The sequence below is a fragment of the Schistocerca piceifrons genome, chromosome X, assembly GCF_021461385.2.
Source record: "Schistocerca piceifrons isolate TAMUIC-IGC-003096 chromosome X, iqSchPice1.1, whole genome shotgun sequence".
Lineage (NCBI taxonomy): Eukaryota > Metazoa > Arthropoda > Insecta > Orthoptera > Acrididae > Schistocerca > Schistocerca piceifrons.
Window position 1 is genome coordinate 636,112,767 of NC_060149.1, and position 25,216 is coordinate 636,137,982.

Here is a 25,216-nt window from a genome sequence, read left to right on the forward strand (position 1 = left end):
AAGACATTTAAAGTGTTTAACGTGTGATACTTCCCTGCATCGAGTTATAATGTGGAAATTATTTGCCCCTCTATTTCATATATCGAGTTTTCTCGTAAGAGATTTGTAGATCAGTCTTCTGTGAGATTTCTTAAGGCTTCTGTAGGGCACAATAGGCTTCTCCTCTATTGTTCGTCAGAATAGCGAGATCGTATGTGACAGCTCTTTTTAAACCCTGCATTGGATTCCTTTTATTTCGTTTTCCCATGTCTTCACAGTTTTATGCAAAGTTATGTTAAGTGTGAGTGAGAAAGTCTCCTTGGCGAACAGCTATGTGAATATGAAGTGTTTCTGAAGTTTCTTCCACGAATTTAACTTTGGAAGTTGTACCTGTTAAGGTCTGTGGAATAATTACTCTGGTTTGGCCGTTGATTTTGAATTTATCTTAAGTATGGAGTGATATCTATCTTTCTAGCGGATCATAAGCTTTTTTAAAACCGACAAAAATTACCAAAGTATCAGTACATCTTCTTATTTGCAAAACTGTCTTTAGGTTCTATATGTGTCGTGTGCAAGTGTAACCATGTGCTGCTAGAAGGTGTGGACGAGCGGATCTCTGCTGGGGGTCGGTGGATGAAGGTAGCCAGTCAGCTGAAACAACACTTTATTGACAACCTCGATCAGATATAGTTCAGTTTATCTGAAACAAACAGACTGATTATAGCGGGAGGTTAATTCTCAGACGCGTCGACGCAGACGTTCTTTGTGGGCGGTAGCCTTCCACTGCATGGCGGCGGATGGCAGCGTGGAGCTGTATAGAGGCGCGGGAATATGACGAAGCTAGGGTCGGGCACTCAGGCAGGGGTATTTGGTTTGTGACTCGTTGGAGACAGCGCCATAGATGGGGTGAGCGTGGTTGCACGCTGATAAAGTCACGCATGACGTCATTATGATGTATACACGCTGTATCGAAGACGACAGTGGCCGAGTATCGACTTTTGCGGTCGTTCGAGACACCGACATGCGGTAGCCATTTTTGCAGACGGATTAAAGGAGCGTCTCATTATATCTTCAGTTGGTGTATTTACTGCATCTCCGGAAACTATTTATGTCTATTTTCTTTGAAAGTGTGAACCTCCCAACCTCTGGAGAAAAGTAAATAGTAAAATTGAGTGTTTTTGAAGCTGCATCGCTGTGGCTCAGTCAGTTAAATGCGGTTGTACGGTTGTAGAGATCCCGTATTCGAAGCTAATGAGGGCACGAGTTTTTTTTAGTGCGAAAATTGATGCTGAGGAGCAGCGTGACATGGAGTCCACGTTAAACTTGACGTAAATAGGGAATTACCTTAAAATGATCCAGTAGTTAAAATTAAAAACTGAAACATCTAGGCACTTCAGTCTGGAACCGCGCGACCGCTATGGTCACAGGTTCGAATCCTGCCTCGGGCATGGATGTGTGCGATGTCCTTAGGTTAGTTAGGTTTAAGTAGTTCTAAGTTCTAGGGGACTGATGACCTCAGGTGTTAAGTCCCATAGTGCTCAGAGCCATTTGATCCATTTTTTTTTTTTTTAAACGTCTAACGCCAAAATCATAGTTTGACAGATACCTACCACATTGTCAAGCAATTAGACGTACTGGGATCATTGAAGAACTGCATCAGTGTGTCTGATGTTGTCCTAGTAATTTATTGTTACCAAAAGGGATAGTTGAATCTGATCTTCAAACACACTTTTGAGATTTTCAGTCTCACCAAGAAGAAATATTGGTTCCAGACTGACTTATTTGCTGTGAGACATCAGGGAAATCCCATAGTGTTCAGAGCCATTTTTGAACATCAGGGAAATTATTAGTCACATCTAATGCCAAGTTTAACTTCACATTTCGTTTCTGTGTACATGATAGGTACAGTATTTTTGCTGAAAATAGGTGACCGAAGAGCTTTTGCTCAAATACCAATTACTCATCACAATCATAAAAACTTAGAGCATGTCTAATGACAATGTATGTAAGCAAAGTAGCCTAGTCTTCACTGACACACACAACAGCATGCTACAGATTACTTTTCCACTTAACTTAATACCTTCGTCCCATTTTACTCGAAAGTCAATATGTAGAGAATTCAATTCAGTATTCACCATCATGTGGAAACTGCAATGGAAGTACTTTTCCTAACTTCCAAATGTGTTGAAAGTAAGTGTCAGATGAGTAACGTTAACGAACCTGTGCAGTTTAATAATATAAAACACAATTTGCAATTATTATCAGCTCAATACAGTCACTTGAAACTGGTATTTGAGGAACAGCTCTTTGGAGCCCTATTTTCAGCAAAAATACTGTAGCCTAGGCCTACTCTAAAGTACAACAAGGTTTTCGCCTTATTCCGTAAATGAAAACAACAGATATAACAAAACAGCTGTAAGGGAAAAAATAGGACCTAACCTTCGTCATATCTATGTTGCTAACAGGTGAATGACAGTAAACAAAACAAATACGGTCTCTCCAAAGCAAACCTTCAGCTGCCAACAAAAATTGTACAAACGTACATTTTGACTGGCGAACAAGATCAGCAAGGGGCAGTGAAATGTTTCCAGTTCATCATAACCATGTATTATGTGTGCAGTCAGAATAAACAAGAATCGAAAGAGATGGTACTTAGAAATGCCAACAGGCAACAAAGTATTAAATCAGCATTTGGATCAAAGCGACCTATTCTGACACTCTGTGATCATGGTGACGCTGAAAAAGAAGATGAGACAGAAAAGGCCGAAATACTAATCATCTTTTTCCAAAATTGTTTCACAGAGGAAGATTGCACTGTTGTTCCTCCATTAAATCATCGCATGAACGTCAAAATTACAGATATCAAACTAAGTGAAGAAAAGACCATTGAACCTGACTGGTTATCAGTTTGATGTTACACAGAGTATGCGAGACAACTTAACCGTCTTTCAGCGATAGGTCTCTGGAAGAGAGAAGCATTCCAAATGATTGGAAAAAAGCACAACTTATTCCTGTTTTCAAGAAGGATTGTTGAACAGATGCGCAACACTACAGACCTATAGCTCTGATGTTGGTCTTTCATAGAATTCTAGAACATGTTTTATGATCGCGTTTTATGACATTTGTGGAGACCGAAAATCTCCTCTGTAGGAAGAAAATAGTGACCCTATGAAACGTAGCTCACTCTTTTCGTCCATGAGCCCCAGAAAGCGGTAGACACAAGTGCCCAGACAGATGCCCTGCTCCTTGACTTTCAGAAGGCATTTGTTAGGTCTACAGTTCCGTACTGTGATCTAATGTGCAAAATATGAGCGTACAGAATATCAGACCAACTATGTAGATTGAATAGTGTCTAGCAAACAGAACACATTATGACATTCTCAACAGAGAGAAGTCTTCAGATGTAAAAGTAACTTTGGATGTGCCTCAAGAGAGTGTTGTAGAACCATTACTTTTCAGAGATATATGAATAACCTAACAGCTAACGTCAGAAGTTCAGTAGGGCTGAACGTGGATGATGCTGTCGTATACAGAGAAGTCACAACACTAGAAAACTGTAGCCAAATCCAGGAAGACTTGCAGAGGATCGTCACTTGCTGCAAGGAGGAGCAAGTGACCCTTAACATAAACAAATGTAACTCATCGTGAATACACAGACAGAAAAACCCTTTACTCTTTGATTATACGATTGTAGGACAGTCACAGGAAGCAATAACTTCCATAAAATGTTTAGGTGTATGCGTACAGAATGGTTTGTAATGGATCGACCACATAAAATTAATCACGGGTAAGGCTGTTGCCAGACTGAGATTCATGGGAAGCGTCCTCAGGAGATGTAGTCCACCAGCAAAAGAAGTAGCTTACAAAACATGAGTTCGACCAATACTTGAATACTGCTCATCAGTATGGGATCCATACCAGACAGGATTGATAGAGAAAAAAGAGAAGATTCAAAGAAGAGCAGCGTGTTTTGTTACAGGTTCATTTGTTAAGCTCAGACAACTCCATTGCCAAACGCTGCAAGAGAGGTGTTCTGCATCACTATCTGGCCTACTGGTAAAATTACGAGAGCATACATTCTTAGAAGTGTCAATCAGTGTCCATATTTCATCCTCCTACAAATATTTCACGAAAAGACCATGAAGATAAAATTAGAGAGATTTGATCACACACACAAAGGCTTACCTGTAATTGTTCTTCCCACAAACTATTCACCACTGATATAGCAAAAGAGGGAAGTGGCAGTGGTATAAAAACTGTTCTCTGGCACACACTGTAATGTGGCTTGCAGCATATAGATGTGAATATAGAAGTAAAAATGGAAACTGTTGGGTCTGAAATGAGGCAAGGGGTATCTAGTGGCCGCCATGTCATTCTCTGCCATGTGGTGTCATTCAGATATATGATGGAAGGGCATGTGCTGTGCACACTGGTCTCCTGGCTGTTTTGCAGAATTTTCAGACCATGGAGCCCCTACTACTCAGCCAGGTAGGTCCTCAGTTGGCATCACTAGGCTGAGTGCACCCCCTACTAGTCCTGCCACCAAGGAATAATCTTTGGCAGTACCAGTAATCGAATCTAGTCCTCCAAATGGCAGCCATCTACCTGGAACACTCAACTATGGAGGCAGACTTTTGTGTACAGCTTTACTATACATCTTAATATCCATGTTGAGAAGGAATTGTATGCGCTCTGTAAAATGCATAGATGTTTACTTATAAGTATTTATGCGGTAAGCAGATGGAATCCATAGAATGTGAATTGTCAAAGAATAAACTTATCACTCACTCAACTGATCAATGTAACACAAATAATTTTAGCATACTTCTAAAATATGATATCAATAATTAAAGTTTACAAGTAGCAGAAAGACTTCATGTGTGCTCATCTCTTCATGCATCTATAAATAGTTAATAGGGAAAACTTTAAGATAACAGTATGATCTCAAGTTGCAAATCAATTTATGTTTCTCAATATTGGCAAAAGTCTTTACTAAATACATGAAGTACCGGTATTTTTAAAATGGTTCCTGTTTTCTTTTTTAACTTAGTAAAAAGTGATCTCTTATAAACTCCTTAAAAATTCTTTACCTTGTAGCATCTCATTAAATTTTGACTTGCTAATAAACAAATTATTTAGAAAATATGGTATCTCATTTTTACATCAAACTAGAATAAAATATTCCTTAGTGGTGGTGTGTTACTCTGCTGTATTATAAAACTCATTTTATTATGTTTCTATAGGCATTCTTCATTCCACAAGGAAGCAATGACTTCAGTAAGCTGGTGAGATGCATGCAAAATGGTCCACCAAAGCAAAAGGAAAACCAGAAAGCAGAAGAACCAAATGTTCCCTCAGCTGCTGATGTCGTCATAATAGGTGATGCTCTATGGTTTTCTTTTTAATTTGAGAATTAATTTATAAATTACACCTTGTGTTTTGCATCATAATCTCATTTATAACGAGTTATGGACATTTTCCTTCTAGAGCTGGATACTTGTGCCATCATTACTTCTGTTATTTTACTGACCAATTGTGTACTAGTATAGCTAGCAGTATGCTAGATTTTGGTGTGGAAGGTGTATTTGTGTGAGGGTACATTTTGTCATGTTACTTCTTTCCAAATCATCGCCATTTATTCTCGTTATCATTGTGTTTGGAAATAACTAGAAGCTGGTATAGCTGTTGTATATTACAAAAAGGACTAAGATCATAATCCTTACTAATACATCCAGACAAAAATGGACTGTATCAGAATTAAATGACTTAAATTTAATTAATCTTGTATATAAAGCTAACTATATCTTATTATTATGGTATTTATGTGTATGGTAATTTTAGCTGTAATTAGAAGTATTCATAATGTTAATCTTCTTTTAAGTGTGTCATTGCCTTGAACTGTGAAATTTTCTGCCTTATTTGATTCCTTATCAGACCCAGTTCTAATGCTCAAGTCTTAATCAGTATAACATATAATGCACATCATATTCATCTACTACTAATATCATCAGATTTTTGGCAAACTTTAGGCTAAGGATTTACTGCCAGACTGCCAGACTGTTACAGAATTAATGCATGCAAGGTACACATGACCTTAGTTGGCTCAAATGGCTCTGAGCACTATGCTGACCTTAGTTCCTGAGGTATAATTCATTCCGTCCAGCCTACAAGAGGAAGAACTCCAAGAAGACATTTATAAAGCACTCAGTTTAGACAAAAACATTATCTGTTCTGTAAACATATTCCTATTTCAGACGGAGTTCTGATTTCACCTAAAATGCACGAGGATAAAATTACCCTGCAATAGTCACATGCAGATTGACAGTCTGCATAGATGTATCTTTCCTTTCTTCTTCATCTCTTCAGATGAAGTAATCACATGACCTGAGTACCTTCCTGTTACCAACAGTGGTATGTTATTACTTTGTTTCATTCTGACTAGAGCAGTGATGCTGAAAGGTCAAGAATTGTGGACTGACAGTCCCACGTGAGACAAACCTTCAGTTTGAGAAAGAAACCAAAAAACATAATTCTAGTTTATTCATCAGCATAAACAGCCATTGGTTAAGAATTTTCAACAGTCAGCAGATATCTTAACTCTACCCAATTTTAACTCAGTCAATGTGAAATGTCAGCTATCTTTATTGCATCAAAATATTCGAGGACTGAGAAATAAAATTAATGAATTAATTGTCTGCATAGATGAATTAGAGTCTTCAAACCCAGCTGAAATTATCTGCCTCTCTGAACATCATGTGGCCACTGGTATAGAACTTTTAAGTGTTACAGGGTTTAGGTTAGCATCTCACTTTTGTAGATCAGAAATGGAGAAAGGAGGAGTTGCCACATTCATCAGGAACCGTCATAAATTTAAGAACATAGACATTCATAAATTTTGCCTAGAACAGCATATGGAAGCATGTGCAACAGAAGTATAATTTCACAAAAAATCCTTCATAACATTAGGTGTATATCGAGCACCTGCAGGTAACTTTAATCTGTTCGTAAACCACCTTGAAGCTGTACTGGCCCATTTAACATCCAAAAACAAAGAAATAGTGGTTGCTGGTGGTTTCAATGTAGATTTCCTTAAAGACTCTCCCAGTAAAAACTTATCTGAGTTAGTAACACTATCATTCAACTTAATTCCCACTGTAAAGTTTCCCACTAGGGTAGAAAATTGCTCACAAAGAGCCATTGATAATATCATTATAGAAAAGTCCAATGAACAAAATTATATTACAAAACCAATAGTCAATGGCCTCTCAGATCATGACATGCAGTTCCTTCTGTTAAATGTTAATACTGAACAGAATATAAAATCTGTTAAATCTGAGCTCAAGAGGGTAATCAATAAGCCAAAAATTGATTATTTTAGGACACTCACTGGACATTGACTGGACTGATGTTTACAGTGCTCATGGCATGAATGAAAAATATAACACTTTTGCTAATAAAGTGCTTACCTTATTCGAACACTGTTTTCCCCCAAAACTTACCAACGTTAGAGCAAAGTGTACAAAGAAGCCATGGATTACTCAAGGAATAGGGGTATCTTGTAAAACAAAAAGAAAAATGTATCTGTCAATCCGAAACAGTTCTGATGTTGATGCTATAGCACATTACAAGAAATACTCCAAAATATTAAGGACTGTAATACAGACATCAAAGCAAATATATTACAAGGAAAAGACAGTCATATCAGATAACAAAATAAAGACAATATGGGATATAGTGAAGGAGGAGACCGGTAGAACGAGACATGAAGAGGGACAAATAGCATTAAGAGTAAATGACACATTGGTGCCAGATGTGTATAGTGTTGCAGAACTTTTTAATAGACATGTCATAACTGTTACTGAAAAGATGCAGTTGCCAGGTCTGGTAGATGCTGCTGTGGAATACCTCAGACCAGACATTTTAAGTAACTTCCATAATATGAATTTGACCCTCACTACCCCAGCAGAAATAATGTCCATCATAAAATCTTTAAAATCAAAAACATCTAGTGGGTAAGATGAAATATCAACAAAGTTAATTAAAGAATGTGATTCTGAGTTAAGTTACATATTAAGTTATCTGTGTAACCAGTCGTTTATCAGTGGAATATTTCATGAATGGTTAAAATATGCTGAAGTTAAGGCACTGTTTCAGAAGGGAGATAAAGAAATTGCATCAAATTTCTGTACTATTTCACTTTTGCCACCATTCCCAAAAATCTTAGAAAAAGTAATGTACAATTGGCTTTATAACCATCTTATCTCGATTAACATACTGTCAAAGTTACAGTTTGGATTTCTAAAGGGTTCTGATATTGAGAACGCTATCTACACTTACAGTGAAAATGTGCTTAATTTGTTAGGTAAAAAATTGCAGGCAGCTGGTATATTTTGTGATCTGTCAAGGGCATTTGACTGTGTAAATCACAATATCCTTTTAAGTGAATTGGAATATTATAGAGTAACAGAAAATGCTGCAAAATGGTTCAAATCTCATATCTCTGGCAGGAAACAAAGGGTGTTATTAGGAAAGAGACATGTATCAAGCTATCAGGCATCATCCAACTGGGAACTAACTACATGTGAGGTCCCCCACAAGGTTCCATTTTAGTTTTAGAACTGTCGGTCTGCATGGAGGTAAATCTACATTTGCAAGTAAAAATCAACAAAGTAATTGTGAATATATAATTTACTATGTTTAAATTTCTACAGCAGCTTGGACTCCTATATGTTCTGAAACAAACTGGTAAGACAAAAGGTGCAGGAAATCACTTATTCTAGTGCAGCTGTCTGAGTTACTGGAAGCATGAATGACTACAGAACTGATGCCTCCAACTTTCAGTAGGGAGTAAAATATGACCATAGGCAATCAGCAAGCATGTCTTGTGCAGCTGTAGACAACATACAATTGTCACACATGTCTACACCACTTTTCGTCTTGTTGTACATAACTATAGTTTCTGCTTTGTCTATCTCTTCATCAACACTGTCATCATAGTGGAGACTGGATATAACATTTTTGCCTTTCTTAGGAATGAGTGGTACATGTGCACAAGATTTTCTGAAGGCAAATTAAAACCTTCTGGATGCTTACCTGGCTTTGTGAATTCAAGTGACAATTTCATTCTACAAAAATATATAAATAGAACAGTTAACTGACGTGTCCCTAATAAAATAATGCAACTGACAGAAAGTAACATCACAATAAAAAGAAACCCCTTGAGAATAAAGTATAATATGTCTATAATAGCTTCCCTTTACCATTCCACAGGTCCCAAGTGGAATGATCATCATTTTTTTAATGAACGCTATATGAAAGAATAGTTTACAAATACTAATGCACTAAATTTAAAATAAAGACTCTAATTCATCTATGCAGGTAATTTATTAATTTTATATCTCAGTCCTCGAATATTCTGGTGCAATAAAGATAGCTGACATTTCACATTGACTGAGTTAAAATTGGGTAGAGTTAAAATATCTGCTGACCGTTGAAAATTCTTAACCAATGGCTGTTTATGCTGATGTAATAAACTAGAATTATGTTTTTTGGTTTCTTTCTCAAACTGAAGGTTTGTCTCAGTTCTAACCTCTCTGAAAATTTTCTTTCTTTCTGTCCCCCCTACCCTAAAAAAATGGTCTTTTCTGAACCCTATAACCACTGGTATTTTACCACTCATGACAGTGCCTCCCCCCTTTAACTTTCCTGCTATTTCCCCAGCCAATTTACCCTTCCCCTTCCTGTTGAGGTGAAGGCCATGCCTAGTATAATCCCACCTATTGAGAGAATCAACAGGAACCACACCAATGTGTGACTCTGCACCCGACATAAGCAGCCGTTCCAGCTCCAAATTAACTCTCTTGACAGAAGAGTTCAAATGAGGTCGGTCATGGCGCCCAAGAACAGATGCAAACTCAACACTAGTATGCTTCGATGCTGATGAAATCCTTACCAGGTCACACTCTATACGGTACCCAGGATATCTGTCAATACTGTTACGTGCCCCACCCACTATAACCACGGTGTCTTCCTTAGTGAAATCTTTGCAAAGTGATCCTAAATCCTCTGTCAGAAACTCCTCCCTGGTGACCTGGTATTCTGATCCTAGTTCATCCTGCAAAAGTTGGCCAACACCTCTTCCATGGGAACTACCTAACAACAACACTTTCTTTCTCTTTACTGATTTCCCTACATTCTTGCTTTTCAATTTGCTGCTGAAAGTTTGTTGTGCCCTGTCTACACCTGCAACTGCTTGAGGCTCACCAGCTTCTAACTGAAGCAACAGGCCAAATCTATTTTCCACATTCACCACAAAGCTGTCAGACAAATTTCTAGGCTGGTTCCTCCTGTTGCCTGTTGCCACTTCCCACCTCTCTTTACCCTTCTCCCTCCTTAACCTGTCGAGATCTCCCCTGGCCTTGTCTAACTCAGCATGAAGGGTGGCAATTTTCCCCTCCTGTTCTAGTATCTTCCTATCTCTATTACAAATCCTACAAAACTACTGATGAGTCTCATTTACTTCCCCTATTCCCACGCCACTACAGTCACCCACATGGAAAAAACTACAGCACCCATCACACCAAAGCCCCGACCTAACAACTCTACGGCAAGTCAAGCACTTTTCACTCATGATAAACATAATAGTTTATTAAGAATAAGTCAGTTAAATTACAGATCAACACAAAAATATGGTTCCACAAATTTGGCCTATACACAACTGTGTGTAAACAAAAGCAACAGTGCAAAGTTTGTGAAACAACAACTTAAACTTTATGCTACTTTCCGGAAATGCTAGTTAAATAATGAAGAGGTACGCTAAGTTAAATTGCTGGAGAGAGCAAGGAACAACTAAACGAAATTCTATAGATTTGCTGCAGCAAAACGTAAACAGAAAATACAACTGTACGATCTTTTCGCGTTTTCTGCTATATTACATAAAGAAAAATGAAACCTTTAATGGTACACTTAAAAGGCACACTAATACACCTATTTACCATGCAATCAGTACTAAACTATATGCGCACATCATGTTCTGAACCAAAGGTATCCTGCCAGATGGATTGGTCGAGGAGGAACAGTTAATTGGCCTGCTAGGTCTCCTGATTTAAATCCTCTGGACTTTTTGCTTTGAGGATGCCTTAAAGACGTTGTCTATCACAGTATTCCAACAACTCCAGAGGATATGCAGGAACGTACTGTGCTTGCTTGTAATTTTCTTCAGTAGGCAACAATGGAAGCAGTAAATAATTCTTTCATTCAATGAGTGCACCAGTGTATTGGTGTCCAGGGTCACCAATTTGAGCACCTTTGAATGTTCTACTCCTGGGCAATGGTACAGGAAAGTCAAAGTCAATTTTGTGTTATGTTTTTACTTGGTTTTCATTTGTTTTCTGACAACTCCAGCAAGTGGATGAGTTTGTGATCACGGGCTCAAAGCCAATGTTGTGTTATGTAATTAATAACAGCATCTTTCAGTGAATGGTACACTGTAATACATTTTTGAATAGGTCTTTAGGAGAGGAAATGAATTACTGAATAAAAAACCAATTAGGTATTTTATAATGACTAAAGGTCTTTTCCTTGTAAACATGTAATAAAATTTTGGTGTCATTGGTGTCATCCACAATAGATTTTCTGTTTACCACCAACAGTATTACTTATATCATCTATATATGCTAGAGAAAGAGAACAGGGCCAGTGTCAACCCCTGTTACATACCACATTTACTTATAGCTTTTCCTGATGAGTATTTTTTCTTCTTAAGATGTCCTTTTGTTGCTGATTAGTAAGACACAATTTAATTCATTCATTTTAATACCTCTAATTTTCTTTTATGCTAACTTATTTAATAGAGTAACATGATTTGTAATGTCAAACACTTTGGATGGTCACAAAAATATTCCAGTAGCCATTTCCTTTTCATATATAGCTTTGAGGGTAGTGTGCAGGTATTCATTGATAGCTGTGATTGTGTATGTAGATTGCCTGAAGCCATGCTGATGATTTGGCAACAGTAATTTTTTGTTTATAAACTCTAGCACTCTATTATACAAGAGCTTTTCATATATCTTTGAGAAGCTGCTAAGCTGAGATACAGCCATTTAATTGTTAACATTAGTCTCTGGTTCCCTTTTAGTACAAGGGGGTGACCTTCACAACCTCCAGAAGATTGCTAAATGCGCCTGCGAAATAGAAGTGATTAATAAGACGCTTCAGAGGTTCATCAATACAATATCCTGTACAGTTTATAATACAGTTTAGGATGTTGCAAAAACCACTTGAAAACTTCTTTAATGAAGTCATTGCCATTATGAGCTCATCACGTGTGACCTGTTTGAGAAACATAGACTCTCTGGGAGGATTTCAGCTTTCAGTGTGTTGCATATTAAGAGTTTGAAAGTCATTTTGCATCAAATAATTTGCTATTTTCTAATGAACCCTTTAATAATGTTAGCTACTGATTTGGTATCACATACTTATATTCTGAAGTTTCAGGGTAATGCTTTTTGACACTATATGATGATATTCCAAGTGTCCTGTGTCTTTTTTTTTTTTTATTATTATTATTTCCAGATATATTCATCATTACCTCTTTCTTGCATCTCTAATAACTTTGTGGTAGATCTTTCTGTAGAGGTCTACTCTTTGATATAATTTTGCATTTATAATAATTACAGGTTTGCATTTTTTTACATGAATGCAAAACTCGTATCTTTGCACAGGGGGTTTTTATGCCAGCTGTAATTCAGCTTTTGTTTACAACTGATTTTAATCTAGATTACTTAAGTAAGAAGGCTATATCAAAATTATAATTGTATGATCCATGAAATTTATTGAAAATTCTGTTTTGCATCACTTTCATTGAACATCTCATTCCAAGTTTCCTGATTTAGTAGGTAGCACAAGTTTATGTGAGGGCACACTAAGAAGTAATGTCTCCAAATTTTTATTGTGAAAACACCTAAAGCTTTTTAAATAAAACAGATATTATTAAAATTCTAAACCTTTATTCTTCATGTCTGCATATTTGCAACCCTGTGCTGCTAGAGTGCTCCAGATTGTAGTGAGTGACATGGAGGTGTGTAACATAACTATGTTAGTGTGTGAGAAACAGCATGCTGTAATGAAATTTCAAATGCAAAGAGTTTGCCCACATGTGAGTGCTGTGGCATCTACACAACAATCCAGCACCTTGGGTTCACTGTCACCAATCAACTTCCATGCAGTTTCAAACTGGTCCCATCCAATTTTCATCTCCGCCGAAAATATAAAGAATACCTTTGAGGACTTCTCTTTTGATAGTGATGAAGTGGTGCAAGCAGAGGTGAGGCTGTGGCTCTGTCAACAAAATCCAACATTCTACAGTGACGGCAATAACATTTCTTTTATGTAAAAGTCTGTAAGAGTTTTCACATAAGAAATTGGAGACATTACTTTTCAGCATGCTTTCTTAATTTACCATCACTGAGGCCCCTGTGCTCACTGGTTTTGAAGGGTAGCCTTTTATCTGAAGATAATTCCATTGCTAACAACAGAGACTCATGAACACTGTAGCCCATATTTAGTACTTTGATATTGTATGGAGAGTATGCTTCTTGAATAAAAAAATTGGTGTAATGTAGTTTTACAGTCCATAGTGAATCTTGGTGGCATCTTTTAGTGTGGGAATTAAACTGAAACTCTTTGTCACATAGAGTAAATCAACTACACTATTGTGTATTTCAAAAAATGATGTATAATTAACTAGAAATAATTTTGATATTGTCAGTTCTAAAACATTTAAGACGAGCCATTCCCCAGAGTTTCACCTGTGTACACGTTTGACACATATATTTAACACATCTCCCTCTCCCCTTCTCTTTGTCCACCTCTTCCTCCCATCTCTATCTGTTCATCTCTTTCTCCCATGCTCTTTGTCTCTCCATCTCCTCCTTCCTCCACTCTTTGGCCACCACCTCAGCCCCTTCTCTCCTGCCCATTCCTCCATCAGTATCCTTCTCCCCTTCTCTCTGTCCATCTCCTATTCCCTTTCTTCCTTCTCCACCTGCCCACTACCTCTGTACATCTTCCACTTGCTTCCTGCATCTCTGCCTCCTTCCCTCTGTCTGTTCACCTCTTCCACCCCCTTTCTCTGACTATTTCCTCCTCCACACAATCTCCATCCATTTCCTCCTCCCCCCTCTCTCCCGGTCCAGCTCCTCAACTCCCATCTCCCTGTCCATCTTCTCCTCTCCACCTCTCTCTATACATTTCCTCCGGCACCATTTCCTTTACATTTACATCTACATACATACTCTGCAAGCCACCAGACAGTGAACCGCAGAGGGTACTCTGTGCTGCTGATAGTCACTTACTTTCCTGTACCATTCACAAATAGAGTAATGGAAAAATGACTGTCTGCATTCCTCTGCATGAGCCCTAATTTCTTGTAACTTATCTGTGTGGTCCTTATGTGAAATGTAAGTTGAGTGGAGCAGAATCATTCTGTAGATCCCAAACACTCAAGCAGTACTCAAGAATAGCTCGCACTAGCATCCTATATGCTGTCATCTTTACAGATGAACCACATTTTCCTATAATTCTCCCAATAAACTGAAGTTGACCATTCCCCTTTCCTACTACAATCCTCACATGATCATTCCATTTTCTGTCAGTTTGTAATGTGACACTCAGATATTTAAATGATGTGACTGCATCAAATAGAAAACTGGTAATGCTGTATCCAAACATTATGGGTTTGTTTTTCCTACTCATCTGCATTCAATTACATTTTTTCTACATTTAGAGCTACAATATATGATTAAAAGTGTCCGGACACATGGATGAAAATGACTTACAATTTCGCGTCTCCCTACGTTGGTAATGCTGGAATTCAATATGGTGTTGGCACACCATTAGCTTTGATGATGGCTTCCACTCTCACAGGCATACGTTCAATCAGGTGCTGGAAGGTTTCTTGGGGAATAGCAGCCCATTATTCATGGAGTGCTACACTGAAGAGAGGCATCAATGTTGGTTGCTGAGGCCTGGCATGAAGTCGGTGTTCCAAAACATCCCAAAGGTGTTCTATAGGATTCAGGTCAGGACTCTGTGCAGGCCAGTCTATTACAGGGATGTTATTGCCATCTATCCACTCTGCCAGAGGCCGTGCATTATGAACAGGTGCTCGATCATGTTGAAAGATGCAGTCACCATCCTCAAATTGCTCTTCAACAGTGGGAAACAAGAAGGTGCTTAAAATATCAATGTAGGCTTGTGCTGTGATAGTGCCATGCAAAACAACAAGGGGTGCAAGGCCCTTCATGAAAAACATGACCACAGCATAACACCACCGCCTCCAAATTTTGCTGTTGGCACTACACATGCTGGCCATTAGCCACACCCACTTGCTGCCATTGGATCGCCACATTGTGTACCATGATTTGTCACTCCACACAACGTTTTTCCACTGTTCAATCATCCAATGTTTATGCTCCTTACACCAAGTGAGGCATCATTTGGCATTTACCGGTGTGATGTGTGGCTTATGGGCAGCCGCTTGACCAAGAAATCCAAGTTTTCTCACCTCCTGCCTAACTGTCATAGCACTTGCAGTGGATCCTGATGCAGTTTGGAATTCCTGTGTGATGGTCTGGATAGTTGTCTGCCTATTACACATTACAATCCTCTTCATCTGTCGGCAGTCTCTGTCAGTCAACAAACAAAGTCGGCCTATATGTATTTCTGCTGTGTGTCCCTTCACGTTTCCACTTCACTATCACATTGCAAACAGTGGACCTATGGATGTTTAGGAGTGTGGAAATCTTGCATACAGACGTGTGACATCCAATCACCTGACCACATCTGTGAGTTCCGCGGAGTACCCCATCCTGCTCTCTCACGATGTCTAATGACTACTGTGGTCACTGATAAGGAGTACCTGGCAATAGGTGGCAGCACAATGATCTAATATGAAAAGCATATGTATTTGGGGGTGTCTGGATACATTTGATTGCATAGTGTAACTACTATTCATCATACTATCTAGAAATTTTGTCTAAGCCATCTTGTCTCCTACAGTCGCTCAACTTTGATGCCTTTCCATAGACCACAGCATCAACAGCAAACAACTGCAGATTGCTGCCAACTCTATACAACAGACCATTTGTGTGTATAGGAAATAATAGTGGTTCTGTCACACTTCTCTAGGGCACTCTTGATGATACCCTTGTCTCTGATGAGCACTCGCCATCAGTGGCGACGTACTGGGTTCTGTTACTTAAGACATCACTGAGCCACTCACATATCTGGGAACCTATTTCATATGTTTGTACCCTTGTTAATAGTCAGCAATGGGGCAGCAAGTGAAATGCTTTTCAGAAATCTAGAAATGTGGAATCTGCCTGTTGTGCTTCATCAGTAGTTATCAATGCATCATATGAGAAAAGGGTACTCTGAGTTTCGCATGCATGATGATGCTGATTCATGGACATAAGCTTTTTGGTCTGAAGGAAATTAATTGCATTCAAACTGAGAATATGTTCAAGAATTCTACAGCAAATTGATGTTAAGAATGTTGGTCTGTAATTTTTCGGGTTCATTCTTTTACCCTTCTTATATACAGGAGACACTTGAACTTATTCTCATGGTTTGGGACTTTTGGATGGTTGAGAGATTCACCATAAATGCAAACTAAGTAAGGGGCCAGTGCTGTAGAGTACTCTCTGTCCACCTCCTCCTCTTCCTCTTTCTGACTATTTCCTCCTCTATACTGTCTCTGTCCACATCTTCCCCCTCTCATCCTGCCATTTTTTTCTGTCCCTCATCTCCATCCCCCCTTCCCTTCCTATCGATAACCTCTTGCCCCTCTTCCTCTGTCCATTCCCTTCTCTATCTACCTCATCCTTTCCCCAGCTGTGCCCATCCACTTACATGGCCCATGCAAAACAAGTTGATAAAGCAGGCCAAAACTACTCGCACAACATGCCCATGCTGCAGGTAGCCTACACACTGGTTTCTGGAAAAAGTTTCTTGTCTCTGACATGAAGGCTTCTCTGCAAACGAGGTTGTTTAGACAGACTGACACTACTCCCACACAATGTGCCTGTCTTGCAGGATAGCCTACATGTTAGGAGCTGAAAAACTGTTCTTTCCCATTACCTCTGCCCCTGCAGGCGCTAGGAGATTGTAAACTGGTGCTCACGAAGTTTGCTGTTTGTCTGACAAATTTCATTGTAATTGATCAATGGGTTTGGGAGTATATCCTGAGCACACACACACAGACAGCAGGTGGCAACACTAGCTGTGGAGGGTACATAAAGTGTGTCACAGGGATGCAGAAAACAGTGAAGCCATTGTCATAATGCATAAACAGAGCAATTTATCTAGCGTCCAAGATTCTCTCTTTCGGGTGAAGGGTGGAAACATTTCCAAAACGGTAAAGTTTGTAACCTGTTTGCCTGCTGCAGTAATTAAAGTATACCATGCATGGCAAAATGGCACTATCTAAAACTGGCACCAGGGCACCACAGGCCATAGATGCAGGATGAACGACAGCTGTGGAGATATGGGTAGGTGAATAGGTGTGCAACTGTTGAGCAACTGATCATGAAGATGAACCAAGGGGACTGCCAACAATGTTTCCTCAATGACCGTTCAGTGAACATTAGAGTGTATGGGCCTCCGCAGCAAGTGCCCAGTTCATGCACTCATGCTGACTGCTGTTCGTCAGTGATGAAGGCTCGAATTTGCACACAAATACCACAGCTGGTTGTTCACTGAGTGGTGACAGGTGGCCTATCCAGGTGAACCAAGTTTTATGCTCCATCGGACAGGTGGTTGTAGACATCTATGGTGTGAAACATTTGAAAGCAGGCACCCTGGAACCAGGAGCAAGTGTTGTGGTCTGGGGAATATTTTTGTAGCATTCCCTGGGTGATCTTATCATCCTGGAAGGCACAGAGAATCAAAACATGTATGCATCTATCCTTTGGAATCATGGCCACCCTACATGCGGTTTATTTTTTCTCAGCATGATGGCATCTATCAGCATGGCAATGAAATGTGGTACACAGCTTACAGTGTACATATATGATTCAAAGAGCACCAGGATGAGTTTAGTGTAATCCTATGGCTATGAAACTCCCCAGATTTAAACCCTATCGAGAACCTGCAGGACAACCTTTATCAGGCTGTTCAAGCAGTGGATCCTCAGCTGAGAAACCTAGTGCTATTGGCCTCTGCACTGGAGTCAGCATGGTTCCACAACCTCACTGACTCTCTTCTGGCACATCTAGTTCTCCAAAAGCTGGTTATTCTGGCTTTTGACTGCTTGTCACATTCATTAGACTGGACAGTGTACATACTGAGATCACAAAAGTCACGGGATAACAATATGCACTTATACAGATAGTCGTAGTATTATGTGCACAATGTGATTCAGAAGATCTGTCATTTTTACTCAGGTGATTCACGTGAAAGGGTTTCCGTTGTGAGTATGGCTGTATTTCAGGAATTAACAGTCTCTGCATGGGTAACGGTAGTTGGAGATGGATGCATGGGGCATTCCATTTCAAAAGTCATTAGATAATTCAATATTCTGAGATCCACAGTGTCAAGAGTGAGTCAAGAATTCCAAATTTCTGGCATTACCATTCACCGTAAACAATGCAGTGGCCAACAGGCTTAATTTAATGATGTAGAGCAGCAACATTTGAGTAGAGTTCTCAGTATTAACAGACAAGCAACACTGCCTGAAATAATTGCAGAAATCAGTGTGGGAAAGACAAATGTATTTATTTGGACAGTGTAGTGAAATTTGGTGTAGATGGGCTATGGCAGCAGAAAACCAATGTAAGTGACTTTGCTAGCAGCATGACATCACCAGCACCCCTCCTGGGCTCATGAGCATATCTGTTGGACCTGAAATCACTAGAAAACTGTGGCCTTATCAGATGAGTTCCGATTTCAGTTGGTAAGAGCTGATGGTAGAGTTCAAGTGTGACACAGACTCAAAGAAGCCATGAACCCAAGTTGTCAACAATGCACTGCGCAAGCTGGTGGTGGCTAAATAATGGTATGGGCAGTGCTTACGTGGAATGGACTGGGTCCTCTGGTCCAACTGAACCAATCATTAACTGGAAATGGTTATGTTTGGCCAGTTGGAGACCATTTACAGCCATTCATGGACTTAATGTTCTCAAACAATGATGTGCCATGTCACCAGACCACAATTGTTCATGACTGGTTGGAAGAACATTCTGGACAAGTTGAATGAATGATTCTGCCACCAAGATTGCCTGAAATGAATCCCATAGAACATTTATAGGACATAATTGAGAGGTCAGTTCATGCACAAAATCCTGCTCCAGCTTGTCATTGGAGATGAGACATGGGTCCATTATTTAACTTCTGAGACAAAACATTAGGTTATGGTGTGGAAGAAACTTGGCAAAAATGCCAGCTAACATGGACTTACCACTGTAGAGTTTGACCACTTGTGAGCTGCACTCTGTTATTGCTTTTCTCTGAAAGCGGCTTGATTTTATTCAGGATTCTAATACACCATATTATTCCCTACACTTTAGGCTACAAAACTCTATTTTTCAACATAATCTCTGTTTGATGTGATGGCTTTGCGCCACTCTAGTGAGATGATCTGTATGCTTATATGGTACCACTCTATTGGTGAACATCAATAAGCTTCCCATCATCCATGTACTGCTTCCTGTGCAGGGAAACCTTTATTGGGCCAGACATATGGAAGTCAGAAAGTACAATATCCGGGCTGTGGGGTGAATGAGGGAGAGTAGTCCAATGAAGTTTTGTGACCTCCTCTCCGTGCACAGACCTGTGTGAGGCCTTGTGTTGTCATGCAGAAGGAGAAGTTCTTTTGCATTTTTGTGGTGACAAACATGCTGATGTCATTTCATCAGTCTTCTGAGGGTAGAACAACACAGTTTTGATTTGATCAATTCAATATGTGGGTAGACATCAAACAGAATAACCCCTTCAGAGTCTCAGAAGACCACTGCCATGACTTTACCAGCTGAGGGTGTGGCTTTGAACTTATTCTTTGGAGGAAAAGTAATGCAGTGCCACCCCGTGGACTCCCATTTTGTTTCTGGTTCAAAGTGATGAACCCATGTTTCATTGCCTGTGATGATGTTTGACAAAAAATTGTCACAATCAGCCTCATAAAGCATCCATGATTCTGCATAGATGTACCTTTATTGTTCCTTGTGGTCTCCTGTTAGGTGGCGAGGAACACAGTGGGCCACACCTTTGAGTATCCCAACTGGTGGATGAGTGTGTCAACACTATCAACAGAGACATCCAGTTCTGCTCTGAGATGTTTGATTGTGAGCCAGTGATCACCTCAAATGGAGTGTCCACTCATTCCAACACTGCAGCAGTCACAGTTGTGTGCAGCCTGTGGGAGAGTGCACAGGTTTGTGCTGATGACGGGTTCCTTGTCCATGTTTTTATTCACTGCCAGGTCTCTGTAGACAAGAGCCTATCAATATCTGTGATGGTCTGGTTTCCTGCCAAAAGAAACTCAGTGACAGCTCTCTTCTTGGAATGCACCTTTATTATAGATGCCATTTTGAACACTATGCTCTACAAGAGCCTATCAATATCTGTGATGGTCTGGTTTCCTGCCAAAAGAAACTCAGTGACAGCTCTCTTCTTGGAATGCACCTTTATTACAGATGCCATTTTGAACGCTATGTATAATGCTGCCACCTATTGGAACTTCATGAAACTGTAGAGCCTGAAGTGGGAACATTCGACAATATCCTTCAACAAATTCCTCATTTTGTCGATGATAATTGGCTGAACAAAAATGTGTTGTCTTACTTGTTGAATGCCCCTCAAATACTTGCCATTTCAAAGATTTTTTCCTTTATCAAATTGGAATTTGTTTGGACTGGATTGCCCTATACCTTAATTCTCTTCTGAAAAGTAGTTATCCCTCTATGTTTCTTGCGAGATCAACAGTACAAACTGTCTAGGACAAAACCTGAGATATTTACTGCTTTTGTTTGCTGTTTTACTACCCATTGATGTGTTATAGAGGTAACATCAGCATTTATGTCAAAAGCCAGTATTATTTCTAACTGTTGTAATGCTTTTGCTTGTGATTAAACATTTAGTGCAGTTTCTGAAATCAGATGGAGCTGGCTTACAAACTGCCTAGGATAAAACCAGGGATACATACTGTTTCTGTTTGCTGTTTTCCTGCATTATAGAAATAACATCAACATTTAGGTCACAATGTAGGATTATTTCTAAGTCTTATAATTTTTTGGTTAGTATTTAAATATTATAATGCAGCCTCTGAAATGGGATGAGCTGGCTTTGTTTTGCTTACTATTACTGCTACTCTTAGTTATTTATAATGTAGCACTTGCTTCAAATAATGTCTCACGTTGGTTTATTTGTGGGTTTCCTACTTTTTTTGCTTTCAACTAAAAATCATTCAAATGGGGAAGGGGGCTGACAATGTTTTACATTTGCTCATCTTACTAGAAATCGCTACTGGTGCTGTCTCCCCTGTGTTCAATAGAATCAGCATTTGAAGCAGACTGCAGACTATTTCTACTGCCACCAACATACACATAAGGACCATGAAGATAAGATAAGAATAATTAGGGTTCATGTGGAGGAATACAAACTGTTGTTTCTCCCCCACTTTTGTGAGTGTTATAGGAGAGGAAATGATTACTAGTGCTACAAGGTTCCCTCTGCCATGCACCATATGGTGGCTTGCAGAGTATTTTTGTAGATGTAGATGTAAATGTAGAATAGCACAAATATATGCTCATTTTAGGCTGCAATCTGTTCTTTACTAATATTTTTCCAAAAAGAAGTGAATAGAACTTAAAAGCTATACTATATGCTAGGAATACAAATAAATTAATGTCAATATAGCAAAATGAACTATTAAGTTTCCAGAGACAATTGCATATTCAAAATTTAAAAGACTGTATTAAATGTAAATATAAAGATACACAGCAGTCTCTGAGGAATGGTAGGTCACTCATAAGCGAACGTGCTAGTGGTAGCCAGGTTGCGGACATGAGTGTTATGATTTATGTTTCAGCTTTTTACAAAATAATCTTTTCAGGTTGTAAAAAACCTGTTACTTTCTTACTCTATACTGTATAATTAAAACTGTATTACCTTTAAGTTATAAGTCACATTAATTACCAGGTGGAGGCTCTGCTGGATGCAACCTACTTTATCAGCTAGCAAAACGGGGAGTTGACACAGTGCTACTAGAACGCTCCAAAGTCACCTCTGGGACAACATGGCATTCAGCTGGTCTTGTTTGGAGCTTGCGTCCTAATGATGTTGAAATTCAACTCTTGGCAGCAACTCGAAATTTGCTTGCAAAACTGGAAATAGAGACTGGATTTAATCCTGGCTGGATAAATAATGGTGGACTTTACATAGCTCACAACAAGGTAAATGTCTTTCAAACTGTTATTTTTTTCATCCTTAAAAATTTCAGGTCAGTATAATATCTTCTCAGAATTAACTAAGAAATGTCCGTAACCATATGGCACATGCAGATAATGTACTCACACATATTTGTAAAAAAACATATAAATGTTCATAGTCTATCCAATAGTATAACTGTATGAACAAGATATACCAGTTGAGCTACAAGGGATGGCATAAAGAAAGACAAACATACAATAATTCATCTACAGATCTCAGTGCACCCTGAAATGGAACTACAAAAGAGTGGCCTTGAAGGACAGAGTAAAAAGCTTCTAATTATTCTTTTCTATCGCTCAGTATTGGATGATATAAGCTGGCTATTTAAAAGATCTAACATAAAGTTTGATCTGCATAAAAACAATAGGCAACATTTAAGGTCAGTGACACAGGGCAGATAAACCAGAAAAACCATTGTATAAAAATGGAGTTTTCTTGCTGTCCTTAAGAAAAATATGATAGTGATACATTATAACATATTTAACTAATAAAAATATAATTATTTTCATTGAGTGATAGGAAATTTCCATTAGATTTCTCTCTTAGAGAATTTTCTACATACTGAATGAAGACAATTCTGATGATTTCAATATAAAAATCTTTGGCTTTAGAGAGTTGCCAGCCATCACTCTGAATTGTGAACATGGCAGTTGTATTGTGCAAAGAATAGAGATTTTGTTTTGATTGCTTGTGTAATGAGGAGGGTACTGACCCTTAGTATAACAGACTTACTGACTTAATTCCTTTGACCCCTATGGGGGCATAGTGCATCCAGGAGAACTTGCCATGCATCTCTGTCTTTGGCCATTTCCCCCAGTTCCACCCAGGTCTTGCTAACTTTCCTTGCTTCCTCTTCCACCATACTTTTCCATGTACCTCTAGGCCTGCCTCTCATCCTTGTTCCTTGGAGATTTCATTCCGGTGCCTTCTTTTCGGATGCTCCATCTGGCTTTCTCAATGTGTACCCCAGCCATCTTTGCTCTGATGTCTGCTTCTCTCTTATTTCTGACATTTAGTAGAAAGTGTTGTAACTTGCAGCTTACAGGTATCTGATCTATCTGATTTTCAGTAACATGATTTGATGAGACTCATGTTATCTTATGGTTAGTTGCTATGTGGAAACAGTGCAACTCCAGTGACTAGGTCACGGTCAGTGCACATATCTACCAGCAGTTCATCATTTGCATTTCTGTTGCCAATGCTGTGTACACCCATGATGTGTTCAAGCCCTTTGTTTCCTGAACCAACTTTTGTGTTGAAATTTCCCATTACAATTTTTGTGTCTCTACAATGAGTTTGCCTAAGGACTCCATTTAGCTCTGTATAAAACATATAATTTAATTCTTCTTTAGCCAGGAAGTGCTGAATTACAGTGATATTTTGCACGTTTGTTCTAAAGGATGCAGTTATCCTTTCTGACACTGGTTTCGCCTCTAGTAAACCCCTTTTACAGTTTTTAGATAGTAAGAGTCCTACACTGTTCCTATACATAACATCTTCAACTGTCAACATAAGTAGCTGCCCACCATTTTGTATTTGAACTTCCCCAGATTCTGACCACCATATTCCACTCACTCCCAATATACCCGGTCTATAGTTCTCCATCCCTTTTTCAGCCTGTCTTACCCTTCCCACCTCTCTCAATGTTCTTACATCCCAAAACCCAATATGGGTTTTCTTTTTCAGACCAAGATCACATTCTTAAGCTCCAGCTGGCTATTTCTCCTTCAGTTTCTGTGATTTGAATGTTTTTGTTTGTGCAGGAAATCGGCCCTCCCTCCCAAAAGAGCGGCCTGCCACCTCATGGCCCGGCAACCTGCCGAAGTTTTACTTCAGGGCCTTATCCCTTAGGTAGCTTGTTTTCACCTCAACTACAGAAGGCTATCCTTTTCTCTGCAGTGAGACCTACATGCATCACTGTTGTCCTGGTAACCAAGGAGCTTCCATTGCCAACATTAGGGGACTCGGCCTGCTACTGCACAGTCACAGAGAGGAAAAGGAAAAGATAGGATTCTAGACAGGACACTGTGAGAAACACTTTGTCTGGATCCTCTGTGGAGACCTGACTGGCTTGGGAGACACTACCTGCAGTTACACTACCACCAGTGTAGCCTTCCACTTCATTGGAACACTCAAATCCCATTGCCCACAGAGACAGTGTTTCATTAAGGAGGTCCATATACAATGGGTGATCAAATATTTCCAGTTCAAAGGCCACATAATACCCCTTGCCTATATGTTGGTGCTTATATACTCATGTCAGAGTCATGCTGGGTTGCGTATATGCTGCAGCACTGCTCTCAAATGAAAACGTTTTGATCACTTCTTATAATATCAGGCTAAATAATGAAACAAAGAAATTTTAAGGAAAATCACATGATATTGTGTCATAAGAAACCTCTCACACCTTCTACATCTACATTTACATTTGCATCCATACTCTGCAAATCACTGTGAAGTGTATGACAGAGGGTACTTAGAATGGTACCATATGTTAGAATTTCTTCCCACAGCAAATATGTATGGAACGTGAGAAGAATGTCTGCTTCAATATCTCTGAACATTTTGTAATTGGCCTAATTTTGTCTTCAGGGTCACTACAAGAGTGATGTGCACTTGGCAAAACAATATCTGTAGATTCTTCTGTTAGTACTGGTTCTTGAAATTTGTGAGTAGATGTTTGTGGGATAATTTCCAGCTATTTTGAAGAACCAACCAACTCTACTTGTGCAACATTTCCTTGCTGACATCC

The 25,216-nt window shown here is 39.2% G+C and overlaps 1 protein-coding gene across 2 annotated transcripts in view; it reads left to right on the top strand.

Moving 5' to 3' along the window:
- Positions 1–25,216, top strand: part of LOC124722952 (sarcosine dehydrogenase, mitochondrial) — a 275,416-nt gene that overhangs the window by 88,321 nt on the left and 161,879 nt on the right. For both annotated transcript variants that reach the window (XM_047248117.1, XM_047248118.1), the window contains exons 3-4: positions 5,223–5,358; positions 22,174–22,427. In XM_047248117.1, the coding sequence (XP_047104073.1) occupies positions 5,223–5,358; positions 22,174–22,427 (390 nt within the window). The remainder of the gene's footprint in view (positions 1–5,222; positions 5,359–22,173; positions 22,428–25,216) is intronic.